Source organism: Salminus brasiliensis, chromosome 10 (assembly GCF_030463535.1).
Source record: "Salminus brasiliensis chromosome 10, fSalBra1.hap2, whole genome shotgun sequence".
NCBI classification, from domain to species: Eukaryota; Metazoa; Chordata; class Actinopteri; order Characiformes; family Bryconidae; genus Salminus; species Salminus brasiliensis.
In genome coordinates this window covers 38,610,228-38,625,424 of record NC_132887.1, presented here as the reverse complement: position 1 = coordinate 38,625,424, position 15,197 = coordinate 38,610,228, and the positions used below count along the sequence as shown (strand labels likewise).

Genomic DNA, 15,197 nt, shown 5'->3' with positions numbered 1-15,197 from the left:
TTTTAAATAAGGCACAATACAGGACAGCCAATCAAATCAGAGCCCATTTGCATATATCTGTCTTAAAGGCACAGTACCAAAAACAGCCAGTTTTGATCGTAATTGTCATATTAAATTGAAAGGGTAATTGTTCAGAAAAGAAGGATGTGGGCCTTTCAGGATATGCGTGACATATAAACCCTTTAACATCCTTAATTAAGAAAGACCTGGATTTTCCCCCGTACTGAAACTGATGACAGCTTTACGTAAAATTTACATCAGAAGAATAACGCTGTTTCCTTTTTCCTGCTGTCCCTTTTGCATTGTTCACTTCTTCTGAATGGAGATCTTTCTCAAGTGCTCTGTCATCATTGCTTAGCATGTGCATTTTTGTGACGACAGGTTCAGCATATCAACATACCTGATCCCATTTTGCTTACTGAAGGCAGTCCAGACCAAACAAGTTTGGACAGCAAGGACTTTTTCTGTGTATAATATTTAAATTTATTTTTTTTATTTTTTTTTATTTACTGGCCATTTTGCTACAGACCTACCTGTATGCGTAGAAAATGTACTGGACCTGTATTTATCATTTTTAAATATATTTACATCCAGTGAGTTAAAAGGTTTTGCATTGCTTTCTTATTTAATATCTTTTTTTATTATTACAGATTATATTATTGGCACAACTTGAGTTAAAAAAGTAGAAAGCTTTGAAATTTTAACATGAATTTCAGAATTTTGTGATATTTGGTGATGTGCCCCTGTTTGCTTTAATGATGGTATTCACTCAAGCTCCGTAGACTTTGATCATAGGCCTCTAATTAGCAGATTGGCCCAATCTGAGAACTGTCTGAACATGAGCTTTAAAGGAAGAGACTCAAAACTTCGATTTAATTTAGTTTCAACATGCTCATGTAAGGCTCACATGGGTGGAACGTGGGCTGGCTGGGTTCCAGGTGGGCATGAGCGCTGAGCTTTGTTTGTACATACCTTTTTTACTGGGACCCAAGTTGGGCCTCGTCGTTGAAGCCCACTGTAATCTCACATGGGTCTCGTCTAGGCCTCATGTGCAGTGTACAACCCAAATGGGGCCCAAGTTTAACCCCTGTTGGTCCAATCACTGACCCTGGTGGGCAACCATATGTGAAACCAACGTGGAACGCAAGGACAAAGTGTTCTGGTTCCCAGTTGAGCTCCACAATACAGGGCCCACATGGGCGAGATGGTGGAGCTGGCCGTTACCCTTCCAGCACTAGTAACAATGTGTGATGGTGGAGTGCTAGTGCTAGTGGTGGGAAGTGGAATGCTTGAAGTGAGATTTGCACTTTGGTCTCATATGTGTATGATAATTATGTTAATGCTACGCTAACAGTATTAGCATTATTATAGTTTTCATTGTATGAAAAATTGTATCTTCATCATTTTCTCCTGCTATGACATGTTTGGCAAACAATGGCTAATCACAAATTTCCTTGTTCATGTTATTTTTTTCAGACTATTAAGAAATGCTAGTTCCTTCATTCACATTTATAGCATTTAGCTGATGACGCTCTTCTCCAGAGCGACTTACATGGTTACTGGTATTACAGAGGTGGGCCAATGTAGTGTTAGGAGTCTTGCCCAAGGACTCCTATTGGTGTAGCACAGCATAGTCACCCAGACCGGGAATCGAACCCCAGTCTCCCATATGGTGTGGTAGATCACTGGCAGGTAGTGGTGTTATCTGTTGCGCCACACCAGCCATACCTCCTTGGTGTCTGTTTTGTAAGGTATGCTAACAGTCACGAAGGGGGTGTTAGCATACCTTAGAAAAGCAGATGTACTGAGGTTACGTAAATCTAACGCCCACATAGTGATGAAGCATGTTTGCCGTTGTGTTCGGCTGTATGGTGGTTTTCAACAGGTTGGGCTGGATTGCCCTACCCTGAGACCCAGAGGTGGCAGAAGGATACATAGCCCATACTTTAACTGCGTTAGTGGCAGTTTGAGAAGGAAGATGGAGATGGTGAAGCTAGTCGTTACCCTTCCAGCACGAATAACGATGTGTGATGGTGGAGGGCTAGGGCTAGTGCTAGTGGTGGGAACTGGAAGTGACTAAATGCAACACTCGGACACACAAACTGTCCACAAACTTCCGCCAAAGCTTTGTAACTAATAACTGCTGATTAATTGTAACTGCTAACGAATTAACTAACTACTAATGACCTACGCTAGTAGTGGCGCTAGTTATTCTGTCAGTTTAGTGTACAGGAGTGCTAGCTAGCAAGCAGCGGTATTTGAATTTCAATTACGAAAAGGTCATTATGGGATGTTTTTTGTTTACCACAGGTCAATATCACTGCTGTCCAATGAAAAAAACATGTATCTCCTTTTTTGTCTGTTTGTAGTTTTCTCCATGGGTTTGAACCCAGTACACTGTGTAAGTAATACTGGATGAATGGACCAATAGAAATTCCATTCAGAGGAGTGGCCATTTTTGCATTCTGTAAAGTCACTGTTTTGGAGATACAGGTTTTTCATTGGACAGCGACGACATACTGACAGTTTTTGTTTTTTTGTTTTTTTTGTAGAAAATTCCATTAATTTCTCCCAAAAGAAAAAGACGTTTAGACTCAGAGATGTTCCATATTTTGGCACGACGCCGACGATGCACCTTCAGTGGTCCGTTTCAGAACTCCCTCTTCCTCCTGACCCATCAGAACTGAACTGAACGTTCACTTCTTTGCAGGTCAGAAGCCAGCTGGGACATAATGAACACCCCACAGTGGGGTTCACGCCCTGTACTGTCTACAGGATGGACTCCACCCCTGGCCAACCGGTCTACGACTTGCACCGTTGAGTGAGAGCTATGCAAGGCTAAAAAAATAATAATAATAATTCAACACTTCAGTTGCAAAAAATAATAAAACAGGTGTGTTTCCGTTACACTGAAGTGGAAAATATAGAACGTGACACTGCAAAGCAGTTCCCAAGAAGGGTCCAGTGTGGTCATGTTTTGTGTATGAGCGAAATTTTACATCTCATTTCAAATCAAGGATTTCTAGTCTGCATATTCTGAGTAACTACGTTACACCTGCTTGGAACAAAGCTTGGCATGTTCAGATGTTCTTACCTGAGCTAACCCAGATAGCAATCAATCACTGAATAGATGTGAAATCAGCGTGAAACCGCCAACGTTAACATCATAGAATCAGCATTCCAACCCGAGGTGGATTCATCGTGAGCGTTTATGCTTCCCACAGGGCTGCAAGACTGCGAAAATGATAGCTATGTAATAAAAGTGATATAAAAGTGGTGATTAGCAGTTAGCACGATTTCCCCTCTCTCCGAATGATCAGCCTTAGTTCCTTAGGCCGCTAACTAAGCTACTAACTGTGGCAGAATCCACATGGGCAAGCCTGTGTGCCATCATTTATTGCACGATGGGTGATAACTGATGAGCTATGAGCTAATATGCTTTGTTAGCTAAATTAGCCTCTTAGCTCCTGTGTAAAAGTAATGAAGACTGAAACTCGGCATGCTGACTGATTACAGCCAGTCTCGACCAGCACTGACTGGAGATACGGCTTCATAATAGCTGGGCAGTGGTGGATCAGTGGTTAGAGTGCTAGACTAGTGATGACAGGGTTGTGGGTTCGATGCCTGTAACAGCTGATCTTTTGCACTATGCTAACTATATTAGCATCACAGACTGATTACAGCCAGTCTTGACCAGCATTGACTGGAGATACGGCTTCATTATTGGTGGATCAGTGGTTAGAGCGCTAGGTTAGTGCTGACAGGGTTGTGGGTTCGATGCCCGTAACGTCTGATGTTTTGCACTATGCTAACTATACTTGCATCACAGACTGATTACAGCCAGTCTCGACCAACAATGACTGGAGTTGCAGAGGTGGCTCAGAGGTTAAGAGAACTGGGCTATTAATGTTTTGGTTGTGGGTTCGATACCCAGGCAAGGATAATCCCCATCAATGCACTGCAGTGACGGCTGCCCACTGCGCTGTAGGTCAAGTTCTACCTGTGTCCAACACTAATGGTGACTAATGGCATCTTGTCATTGAATACTTACTTCCTGTCCTCAGGTAATTCTTCCGAATAGTTATTTCTGCGTCTGCCTTAATGTCATCTCGTCTAGCGACACTCCTTCTTCTAAAGAACTTGTTGATTTCTATTAAGACATTTCTACAAACTTAGTCACAGAAGAGATAATGGCCTCATTTAGGCCTCAGTGGTAAGATAAGGGCTCATGAAGTCGGCGCATTCGTTTCATTCCTTAATCCCAATTATGATAATGTGGAAGGTTAAGGCTAAACATGACAAATTATGAAGAAACCAACATTTATTTCTTTCTCCACTTTTATTACATCATTAAAAAAAAAGATTTGGATCCAACAAAAATAAGCCAGAGTACACAACTCTCCCGTGTATTCTTAAATAATCACTGTATTTTTTGTTAAATAGAACATCATAAATAATAATAACAAAAAAAAAATCTCCATCACCTTAATTAATATTCAATTCTCTCCCAATGTGACAAGAAAGCGCATTATCCAAGTGTGAGGTCTTCTATCAGTACAGTAATTACACCAAATCTTTCTAGACATGAGACTGGAAAGGGAAAGAAAGAGAAATAGAAAACACAGTAAAAGCAGAATATTCAATCAAAGGTCAATTAAATCGGCTCTAATTAAAAAAGGTTGAAATCACTGTATTCTCGGTTATTAATAATACAGCAGGCAAACAGTGAGGACCCCTCAGGGCCTTCTAGGCCTATGCAGACGGCCTAAAGATGTCTGTGAAGTTTTTTTAATCGTTTACAAATCACTATAAATGTATAATAATATTAATAAATCTAGAATAATAATTAAAAATGATAGATTTTATTATTACCACATGTATTAAGAGCATAAACAAATATATAATAATAAAATCATGCCATCATCATCATCATCATTTTTTGCAATTTTTTTCTCTGTGGTATTTATTTTAAATCAGCCAAGGGAGCTCTCTCATTGGTCGGGCCTTCAGAAGCTGGACTGAAGGACCTCAGGTCGTAGAGCTGGGAGCTGGGAGCTGGCTGAATTTAAGGCCGAACTCTAATTAAACGTGGTTTACCACTGCAGATACAGGTATACTGTTATCCAGACATGCTAATCCCATGCAAATGCCACGTCCAGAATGATGCACAGGACGATAAATTGTGCTAAAATGACTTTAGAAAGAGTTATAATTTAATATAATTATAAAATTAAACATTTTAATCAAATAAAAATAGCTTTTAGTGAATGGTTGAAATCCTTTCAATCCACATTGTATGAGATTATTGAACATAAAACAACAACAAGTCTAAAAGCTTCTGGACTGTAGTGTTCATCCACTCTGATCATGATCCTCATCCTCAAATATTTTCCTCATTTCCAAAGAAGAAATCACAAATCATCTGCTAAAGAAAAGCTTTCAGGGACAGTTCTTCCACGGAAGTCTGTATTCCATCTCTCCGTTCCTCACTGAAGAGTTACCGATACGTTCTTAATTTTAGCCCCATCTGAACAATACCCAAATCTCCATGGCATTAAAAGGTCACTTAAACATCAGGTGATATGATGCAGACCAAACGAAATCACTTCGTAAACATTGATCGCACAAGCTGTGTGAAGTCGCTCTCGCCAATGATGTATCTGTTTTGGTAGTGTCTTGGCGATGCTGAGCACGTGGCCTCTATTTTTGCAAGGTCCGATTCCTCAAAAGTCATTAAATCAGTTTAGAAAGTGCTTGAGGATGACACGCCGGCCAGGGGGGATGCGGAGGTTGCGCAGAAACGCTTGACCATATAGGGGTTCAAAACAAAGCAGCTAGCACTCCGTGGACAAGGGCTGCACAGCGTACCCTTGAGTTCTAGGGTGCAGTGGAAGATGATCTAATTTACTGACGGTAGGAAATCTTGAGCTCAGCTGGAGGAAAGCTGCTAAAAATATGATTGGAGAGAGTAGTTCGCTTGAATTTTAAGGGGAACAACATGCAGGTGGAAACTAACACTTCAGGGTGAGGCGGACCTTTGGAGATGAAGTTCCCTCTCTGGAAACGGGGTTATTGTAAGTATTATATTGTGAGATTGCATTTTTTCCCTGTTTGCTACTGGCAATCATAGCGCCCCCTAGTGCTAGCAACGCTCCCAACACTAGGAGGGTAAGACATTAGACTTAACACAGCCGACACCTTCGGAGGAAAGTGCAGAGTCCCCGGCTAACAGACGCATTTGCAGGCCTCCAGACTCCGGCTGCTGATGGCAAAGCAGCATGACTCGGCATTCGAACTCACGACAGTACTGGTGTACCTTTTTCCCCCCACTGTAAATCGAACTACGGGCCTGGGGGCAAGAAATCGGACTTCGACAGCACAAAGAAAGTCTTCTCTTCGCTTATCCCAGTGTGGAAAGCTGCTCCCACCCCCGGAGCAGAGAGTTAAAGGCCTTGCCCAAGTGCTCATGATTAGCGGACCTGGGTATAGGACCCACAACCCAGTGCTCAGACCACTGACCTACCACTACCCAACCCCCCACCCCCCACCCCCCACCATCGGCTGTAGGGTAGAATTCGGAGTAGGCCTGCACGATATAGACCACTGACCACCACATTGCAACCAAGACCCCGTCCACAAAACCGCTTGCTTAGCGTGCTTGCTAAGGTGGTTGCTAAGGCGTCGCTAAGCGGTGTGAAGGTGTTGCTAATGTGGTTACCATGTTATCCCAAGTGCTTGCTAGATTTAGGTTTCGTCTTGTGCTGCTCAGTAGCAGTTATCCCATATCTGATGGTTACTAGATGGTTGCTGTGCAGTTTAGGGTGGTTGCTATGGTTCCCATCCTTAAGGATTTCAATAAAAAAAAAAAGATATTTTCGCTAAAGTGATTTATTTAATTGTTGGATTGTATAAATGCCGCGATGCATCTGTACACCCAACGGACATCTGTGATTGGTCAGGACTCTCACACAATATTCGTTGACTGGTTAGGCCGCACACCGCGAAGTACTGCGAAGGCTAATGGCCACCCACTCACTCGCTCGCTAAATTTGCCTCACATCTGGGTTACGTTGAATTTTGCAATGCTTCTGCAGCCGACAGGCCCTGTTCCTCAAGCTGGGGATGTTGTTTGAACCTTCCAGCTCCAAAGCACAATATTTAACTTTCCAAGAAACACTCAGGAGATCCGTCAAAGCCTAACTTGGCTCGTGAGCCACTTCCCCGACTTTCCTGAAAACAAGGCACTAGAGTAACGGTGGGGTTCTTTTTTTTTTTTTTTGAGGCTTGCTGTATCTGTATCTTCACGAGAAACTCTCAAGCTCTCATACACACGGGGCTAGTCAAGGCTGGGCGATTAAGACAAGAAACAGTCTTCATACACTCCTTCCTGACAAACAGAGATGAAGTGTGTGTGTGGCTGTGTATATATAATTACAGCCTAATTCATCAGGAGGGCCTCCAGTGCCTCTGTGTCGTTGGGCACCAATCCAAAAGCAAACAGCGAATCAGACAGCTGATTCGTGCGACTCCTTCCTTTGATTATGAGAGGAGAAGGGAAGTCGGGGAAATCGCTCACACATCCGCGCTGCATCCGGGCCGCATCCGGGCCTTAGTGGGGTCTCAGAAGTCAGAAGGCCCGTCAGCTATGCCTGGGCTTTGCCTCACAGCAGCAAAAGAGAGAAGCAGAGAGAAGGACACGCACATAGCCACAGGAAACCAACAGGTCGGGGGGGGGAAGAGACGTAGAGAGAGAGTCAAACACACACACACACACACAGACACACACACACAGACACATATATACAATTTGTATTGCAAATCACAGTTTACAGGAGGCCTGCGCGACTTTGGAACTAGTCCTTCTGTTGAGCGAACGGCAGATATACGAGCCAGCGTCCATCAGCTTGGGTAGATCCACTCCCTGCCACACACACACACACACACACACACACACACACAGTTTAGCTCACAGGCCTGATTTAAAAAGGGCATGCAATGGAAAAATCACACCTGATAGCTTCGGTTCTGTTTGGGAAGAGCTTATTTCAAACTGGCCAACTGGCGACACCAAGTGAAGGCCATGTAATCAATTCAACTGAAGGTCTCTCCACCTATCTGCTTTACCCCATTAACACTCCAAGGGCCCTATTTTAGCGATCTTCAGGCTTCGTTGCTATCGCAACGGTGGGAAAAGTAGGCCTTGCGTGGCTCGAAACTCGCAAAAAGTCTCTTTATTAATCATGAGTGCGTTTTGGGCGTAATATGCAAACTTAACCAATCAGCGTGTTACTCGCCAAGTGTGAAAATGAGACTGCTGGCGGGGTGAACGATAGCAATGATGGGTAAGATGGGTATAGATATTCTCTGGGTGGGTTGGGGCTATTCTCTGGTAGTAGAACTGCAATACAACTTTTGGCCCACTGGCGGACCGTAGGTATTTTAAGGGGGTTAACAGTGGTCTTTTAATCAAATTTCACCCTCCTTTTCACGAAGGTCGTATTCGTGCACAGTAGAATAGTGCATCCCAATTCCAGTGTCTGCTAAACCTTCCTGAAAGGTACTGATCTGTCTTTCTAGCAATCCTACAAGCAGCTCTCTCTGAAAGTGTTCTTGGTCTTACAGCCCTTTACTAGACCTCCACTGTTCCTGTGAACTGCAATTTCTTAAATACCATACTAAAGAGGCTCAAATTAGTGTGCTGCAGCTCCAGTTTTTGAGGAGTGTATTTTCAGATCACACCTATCATTAAAGCCCCTGGAAACCTAAATCTAAAGTTCTCTCTCTAATGTAGTTAATTAATCTGTATATATAATAAGTAAGTCCCCAGTTTACGTTCCAAAACACTTGGCCATAAGCAGTAAATGGAGTGACCATAGCCTTGGAGGCTGCTGGAAAGAATTCCTATTAGTAGTCGTTAACTATAGGAGAGCTTGGAGAGGAGAAGCCCACAACCACTTTTCCGTTAAGACTCGTTTTCCTGCTATTGTGTTTTAAAAGGCAATTCTGCCCGAAATTCTGTGGGTTCTGTGTTATGAAACGTGCAACTCAACAGTCAGAATGACTCACAGTGCTGGTGAATGGTGCCAGACGTCTGAAGGCTTAAAAGTTACATAACCATATGTTATTACACCAGCCAGATGTGAATAAGCTGCCTGATGCTTCAGACACTGTGAGACTTTTGGTCTAAAACTCACTTCCTAAACACGTTCACGGAGCAGAGGGACAGGGAGGGTACTCATAGCACCCAAATAAAACTTGTTTTTGCCATCATTTACCATTTTACACACACACACACACACACACACACACACACACACACACACACACACACACACACACACACATACATACATACATACATACATACATACATATATATATATATAATCACTAGAGGTGGACCGTCCAGTGAGTTTGGGGCCGATACCCATCATCACCATAAGCTGATTGGGGATACTGATCGAGGGCAGGACTGGACGCCACATCAGCGTTTCCAGTCAACCTTGCTAATGCATCATCGTTCAGGGCTTCTGTAACGTTCTGCATCATCTCTTGATCATTAAAAAAGCTTTAATTTTTGGAATCAACCAGATTTCTGGAGCTCTGGTGCTTTTGTAAAACGCCTTCAAAGTAAATGTAAATGGAGCTTAAGAGTATCGTTAGCGGTGCTTCTAGCTCTGCTGATACTCACTGCACTGAGCTGAGTGATGGACTCTCGAGAAGGGGTTACATTTCCACAATCTACAAATATTGGAGTTAAAAAAAACGCAAACACTGGATTTAATACGTTTCTGCAGTGTTGAATCAGATCTAGTGGCTAAACAAGGAACTGCAGAGTCCTGTGACCTCACGCAGAGCTGCAGTAACTTGCAAAATATGCATCATACGATCTGACCAGCCCTCAGGATCGGCTAAATCATCAGCCGATACCGATACACAGCCGACAGATCCTTCCACCTGTAATAATCACTCATATATTTTATGCATGCAAGGGCTATTTTTGCATCGTGGACATCCATTAACCCTGGTTCTCACCACCCCGAGAAGAAATCAGAGTGGACTGGCACCGGTTTCTCTGTTAGGATTTTAAGGGAATATAAAAAAGGAAGTGGAATTCTCACCGTGTGAATGCCTAGTCCGTGTAGCATGTACACGACGTCCTCTGTAGCTACATTGCCAGAAGCCCCTTCAGCATACGGGCATCCACCTAATCCAGCCACTGAGGAGTCCACGACGCTCACGCCGTGCTACAAATGCCAGACGTTTCATCAGTATTGCAGAAACAGGCAGAAACAACAGTGTGATTTATCATTGCTGTCACATCAAACCTTCATCCCCATCATTTGAACCCCAAACGTGGCGCCGGGAGCAGAGTTCACTCTGCTAAAACACAGCGGTAAAAACTAAGGATCGGGACTGCGTATAGTTTAAAACACCGATGCTCAAATTAAACAGAATTGCCTGGTTCGCCCACCCACAGTTAAAGCAGCGAGAATCTTCAGAGCCCCCCCCACCAGACTACATTTACTGTCTGCTGACCTGCAAGGCTACCAGGATGTTAGCGAGCGCCTGGCCGTAAGTGTCGTGGCAGTGCACAGCCAGGGCTTGCACCGGCACCTCCTTCTTGACCGCCTCCAGCATCTCGACCATGCCTCCCGGAGTGCCCACGCCGATGGTGTCGCCCAGAGAGATCTCGTAGCAGCCCATGGAGTACAGACGCTTAGCAACCTCCGCCACTTTCGCTGGGGACACCTTGCCTTCATAGGGGCATCCCAGTACACATGATACGTATCTGGACGGTGGGAGGGGACAGAAGGAATGATGAGAATCCAGTATCAGGGCTTTTTGTATGAAGCTTGACCGCTTTGTAGGTTTGCTGAGGTCCAGAATAGGCCCTGCTTGCACAAACACAGCAGCTGCCCAACCATTCAGCTCTGCAGAGAAGCCTGCATTTACTAAAGTAAATCATAACGCGGTCTAAACCACATCGATATTTACAGAAATGAGACTGGCGACAGTCTAAATCCTGTGTTTGATAGCCACATTAGCAAATTCACAGGAGGAGGAAGAAAAAAGTGAAAAACTGGACAAGGTTTTTTCCTAACAGTGACAAGACTTTAAGCATTATCTTACTATTATCTTATTATCATTATCTGCATTATCTAAAGCTAATAATCAATACGTTTATGAGGATTCTCACATCAACAGCCTTTTTTATGATTCTCTGCTTAGTCGACCCATCATGGCTGATCATCATGCTCATACGGTGGCTCTGTGGTGTTATTGGAGGAAGTCTTACCCTCTCACAGCAACCCCATCCTGTTTGGCCACCTCCATCACCTCCTCAAAGCGCTGCAGACTCTCCTCCACCGAGCAGTTGATGTTCTTCTTGCTGAAAAGCTCTGAGGCAGCGCCGAATATTGCCACCTCCTTTGCCCCGGCATTCACCTGAGAGAGAGAGAGAGAGAGAGAGAGAGAGAGAGAGAGAGAGAGAGAGAGACACATCGCAACGTCATTGAAGAGCTCTGTTACATCAGCTAACAGACACCCTCGTTTGACAGCATCACGGTAAATGATGGGGGGGGTTTACATTTTTGATCTGTAACTGATCATCCATTATCAGATTCAAGGCTGAATGCCATCAAATCCTCACAGCAATTTTTCCCACTGAAGACTAGAGGCTGTTATTGCAGGAACACAAACTCAAACGCACCTGTGGAGGAGTAGGTGTCTACAAACTTTTGGACATGAGTGCTTCATCTCAGATACGCCCTCTTTAAGGGACTTCCACAAATGGAGTCTATAGGAATTGCTTCCCAATCGGACCTGAAATCCCCCAGGCCAAGCCTGCAGTACTCACAGCAGCTCTGTAGCCCTTCAGGTTGGGGGTCAGGACTGGGTAATTAACTCCGGCCTTCCTGTGGATTCCACGCATCACCTCCTCCTGATCCGCCATCTGTAGACCCAACAAATTCAACCCAGGATTCAGCTGTACTGCGTCATATGGAGCATTTTGGGGGATTTGCTGGTATTTGTGCGGAGAATCCAAAGTTTGATACCAAATATGACAAAAATATAATTTTTTACCTGAGGGACCCATTTGGGCGAGACAAAGCTAGTAGCCTCGACGACAGGAAGCCCCGCCTCCGACAGCATGTCAATCAGACGGATCTTCACCTCGGCTGGGACTATGGTCTAGCAGAGCGAAGAGAAGGCAGTGAAGAATGATGTTAATCACAGCATTGCGTAACACACCGATGTTAGCCATAACATTAGTACCACTGACAGGTGAAATGACCAACATTGATTACCTGCATCTACAGTGACATCTTTCAAGGGGTGGGGTCTACACATTAGGCAGCAAGTGAACAGTCAGTTCTTAAAGGTGATGGGCAAGCGTAAGATCTCCAAACCATCAGACAGGTCTTGTGGGACAACCGGGGGTCATGAGCACTCAAGGCTTATTGACGCTCATGGAGGGGTGCTGCTGGTATGCTAGTATCAACCGGAAGGGGTTCAAGAAAGGACAACTGGAGACCCAGCGACAGGGTCATGGGCAACTAAGACTCATTGACGTGATCCATGGAGGCCCCACCCAATCACCCACCCACCTCACACCTTACGGGACTTACAGGACGTGCTGCTAATGTTAGCCTTGGTGCCAGATAACGCAGCAGGACACCTTCAGCGGTCTTGTTGAGACCATGCCTCGAATGCTCAATAATAGGCAGGTGGTGTTAATGTTATGGCTGATTGGTGTTGATAAACACTGCCTAATAAGCAGGATGTAGCTGATGGAACTCGTGGACGACTGCGGTTTATAGATTCTACAGCTCACAGAAGCTTCGTTCACCTTCTCGTTCTGTAGTCCATCTCTGGGCCCCACTTCCACAATCTTCACTCTTTCTGGAAGAGGCTTAGCAGCGGACGAGCTAATCTATTAAAAACATAAAAACACACCTTGATTAGACACCATCCACTGACCGAGAGCTGGTTAACAGAACAGTTTGGTGAAAAATCCAATGAACATGACTGACCGCTAACCCCAGATGCAGTATAATGGAAGTCACACCATGTTTGAAACCACATAGAAACGTGCGAGGCTGCTAGCCATCGACAGCCGCAGCCAGAGAGAGCACAACTGGCCATGCCCTCTCCAGGGTGGGTAGATGGCACTCTCTCATTACATCACTCCAGTGTGCTGCTGGCCGCCACTGGCCACTGATGTGCCGGAGCCGGGTATACGACACTTCCCTCCAGGTGCGTTGGTTGCCCGGGGGTGTTGCACCCTAGCTGGCTGCATCCTTTACTGACGGGAGCATTGCATGCGATTGGGGAAGAATACGTACGGGCTGGGTAATTGGGGAACCAAAGAAGCACAGTTCAAACACTTTGGCTGCATCTGGGGTGCAGGAATTAATCATGTTATTTTTATTATTATTATTATTATTCTGCTAAGCTAAATATCTATTGTATGTATTTACTGCCTCTATAACCCACAGTACATGTGATATTTCCCCGGAAATACAGGAAGCGTCCAGTCCCAATTTATACACGTTTACTGATCGGCATCAGGAGATATCTACATGGAAAACTTCTGCATTCTGGCACTGGCCCAAAAGTACCACATGAGCGGCTCCATATATAGTCATGTGAAAAAATGAGGACACCCCATGAAAATCTGAAACATCTCACAGCTGAAACAATTCTGCCGGAGACGTGGGAAACGGTTCTAAAGACCTAAACGGTGAAATACCAGCTGTCTGGGCACGGGGTGTCCTAATGCATTTCTATTAATTACATTTTACAAACATTTATTAATTTATTTTTTTATAAAACCAATCAAAATATATTTTCCTATTTTTTTTTTTTTTAACATGACTGTAGAATATTAACATGCATTTCTATCTTAACTCACAAGATGGTGCACTTTCTCTCTGGTGACACCAGGGCTTTTGTCAGGGGTGGTTATTATTATCTGAATAAAGTAGCTAACATAACTGATAGCATAGAAATCTGTGCATATTAGAGTTTAATTATATTAAATGTTTTCCTTATATCCTTCCAGGTACTGTGCTGATAGATGATGGACGGATTACGTTAATCAGTATCATTTTACTGCACTTTTTTTATTTAATCAAATCTCACTACTTTAAAACGTTTTACGAGGAGAAATATGGCTTTGTCCGAATTCCCCGTTCCACCTTAAATGCGCTGGTTGTGTTCAGGCGCCTTTACGCTCATCGTTCCGGCGCCAGACTGTAGCTGCGGCTCCGTTTAAGGTGGAACGGATAATTCTAGCTAGAATAAATAAAATAACGAGATTAAAAAGTTACATTTTAGCGTCGTATTTTTTTTTAGATATTTAATCAGCAATCATATTTTAAATCTACTTGAGTTATAATTAAATGATTTATTTGTTTAATTATTATTGACCTTGTTATGTTGCTAGGCAGCGCGCTGCCGACGCGGTGAGTTGTGGGTATTGTAGTCTCACAGTTCCACAGTCTTCCGTGCGTTGAATGGAGTCGCGTTTACTACAACTTTTAAAAGTTATAACCACCTTCTGCCTGCGATGTATTTAAACATGTAGCTAACCAAATATCTATCACGCTACACCTCCGAAAGCCATTCGTTTTGGGTGGTGTTTCTGGTGTAGCTGCAGCTACATGGACGAAGCAGCGACACTGGGAGGAAGCGAACACACTCACGGCTTTGACTGCAGCGCTGGAGCTGAAGGCGAGAGACCGCTGAACCACAGCTGGTCCAAAAGAACAGGGGACAAACCTCATCAGCACGGCCGCCATGTCCACCCTTACTGTTTACCTTAGACCAGCGGGGCCGAGAGAGAGAGCGCACAGCGCCACCTGCCGGTGTGGAGCGGCGTGCACTTCTATTGGTCCGGAGACCCTTCTGTCCTTATCTAGTACACATGATTAGCTGCAGGACACGCCCCTCGGTGCTGGACCAGGTGTCTCCACCACTGGTTTTGGGAGGCTGGACCATAGGCCCTGTCATGACCCCTGTCCTGAGGTGTGCTGTGGCAGCATTTACTTAATGGTCCAGTAGTAACATGGCAGTCATTAATAGCGACAGCAGTGATTATTTCTTGGAGTGTTGTTCAAAAGTTTGGAGTACACCAATTAGGATTTTTGTCCCTTCCTTGCTGCATTGCTTTTTTCTGCTAAACCTTCAGC

General features: G+C 44.2%; 1 protein-coding gene across 1 annotated transcript; it reads right to left on the bottom strand.

Annotated features, from left to right (window-relative positions):
• Positions 1-4,778: 4,778 nt before the first annotated feature.
• Positions 4,779-14,827, bottom strand: hmgcl (3-hydroxy-3-methylglutaryl-CoA lyase). Its single transcript, XM_072690051.1, has 8 exons — positions 14,712-14,827; positions 12,854-12,937; positions 12,088-12,195; positions 11,861-11,956; positions 11,300-11,448; positions 10,540-10,792; positions 10,122-10,247; positions 4,779-7,921 (listed from the first exon to the last, which is right to left on the bottom strand). Exons 1-8 carry the CDS (start codon positions 14,805-14,807, stop codon positions 7,820-7,822), a joined length of 1,014 nt encoding a protein of 337 aa, XP_072546152.1. The 5' UTR covers positions 14,808-14,827; the 3' UTR covers positions 4,779-7,819.
• Between the last annotated feature and the right edge of the window lie 370 nt (positions 14,828-15,197).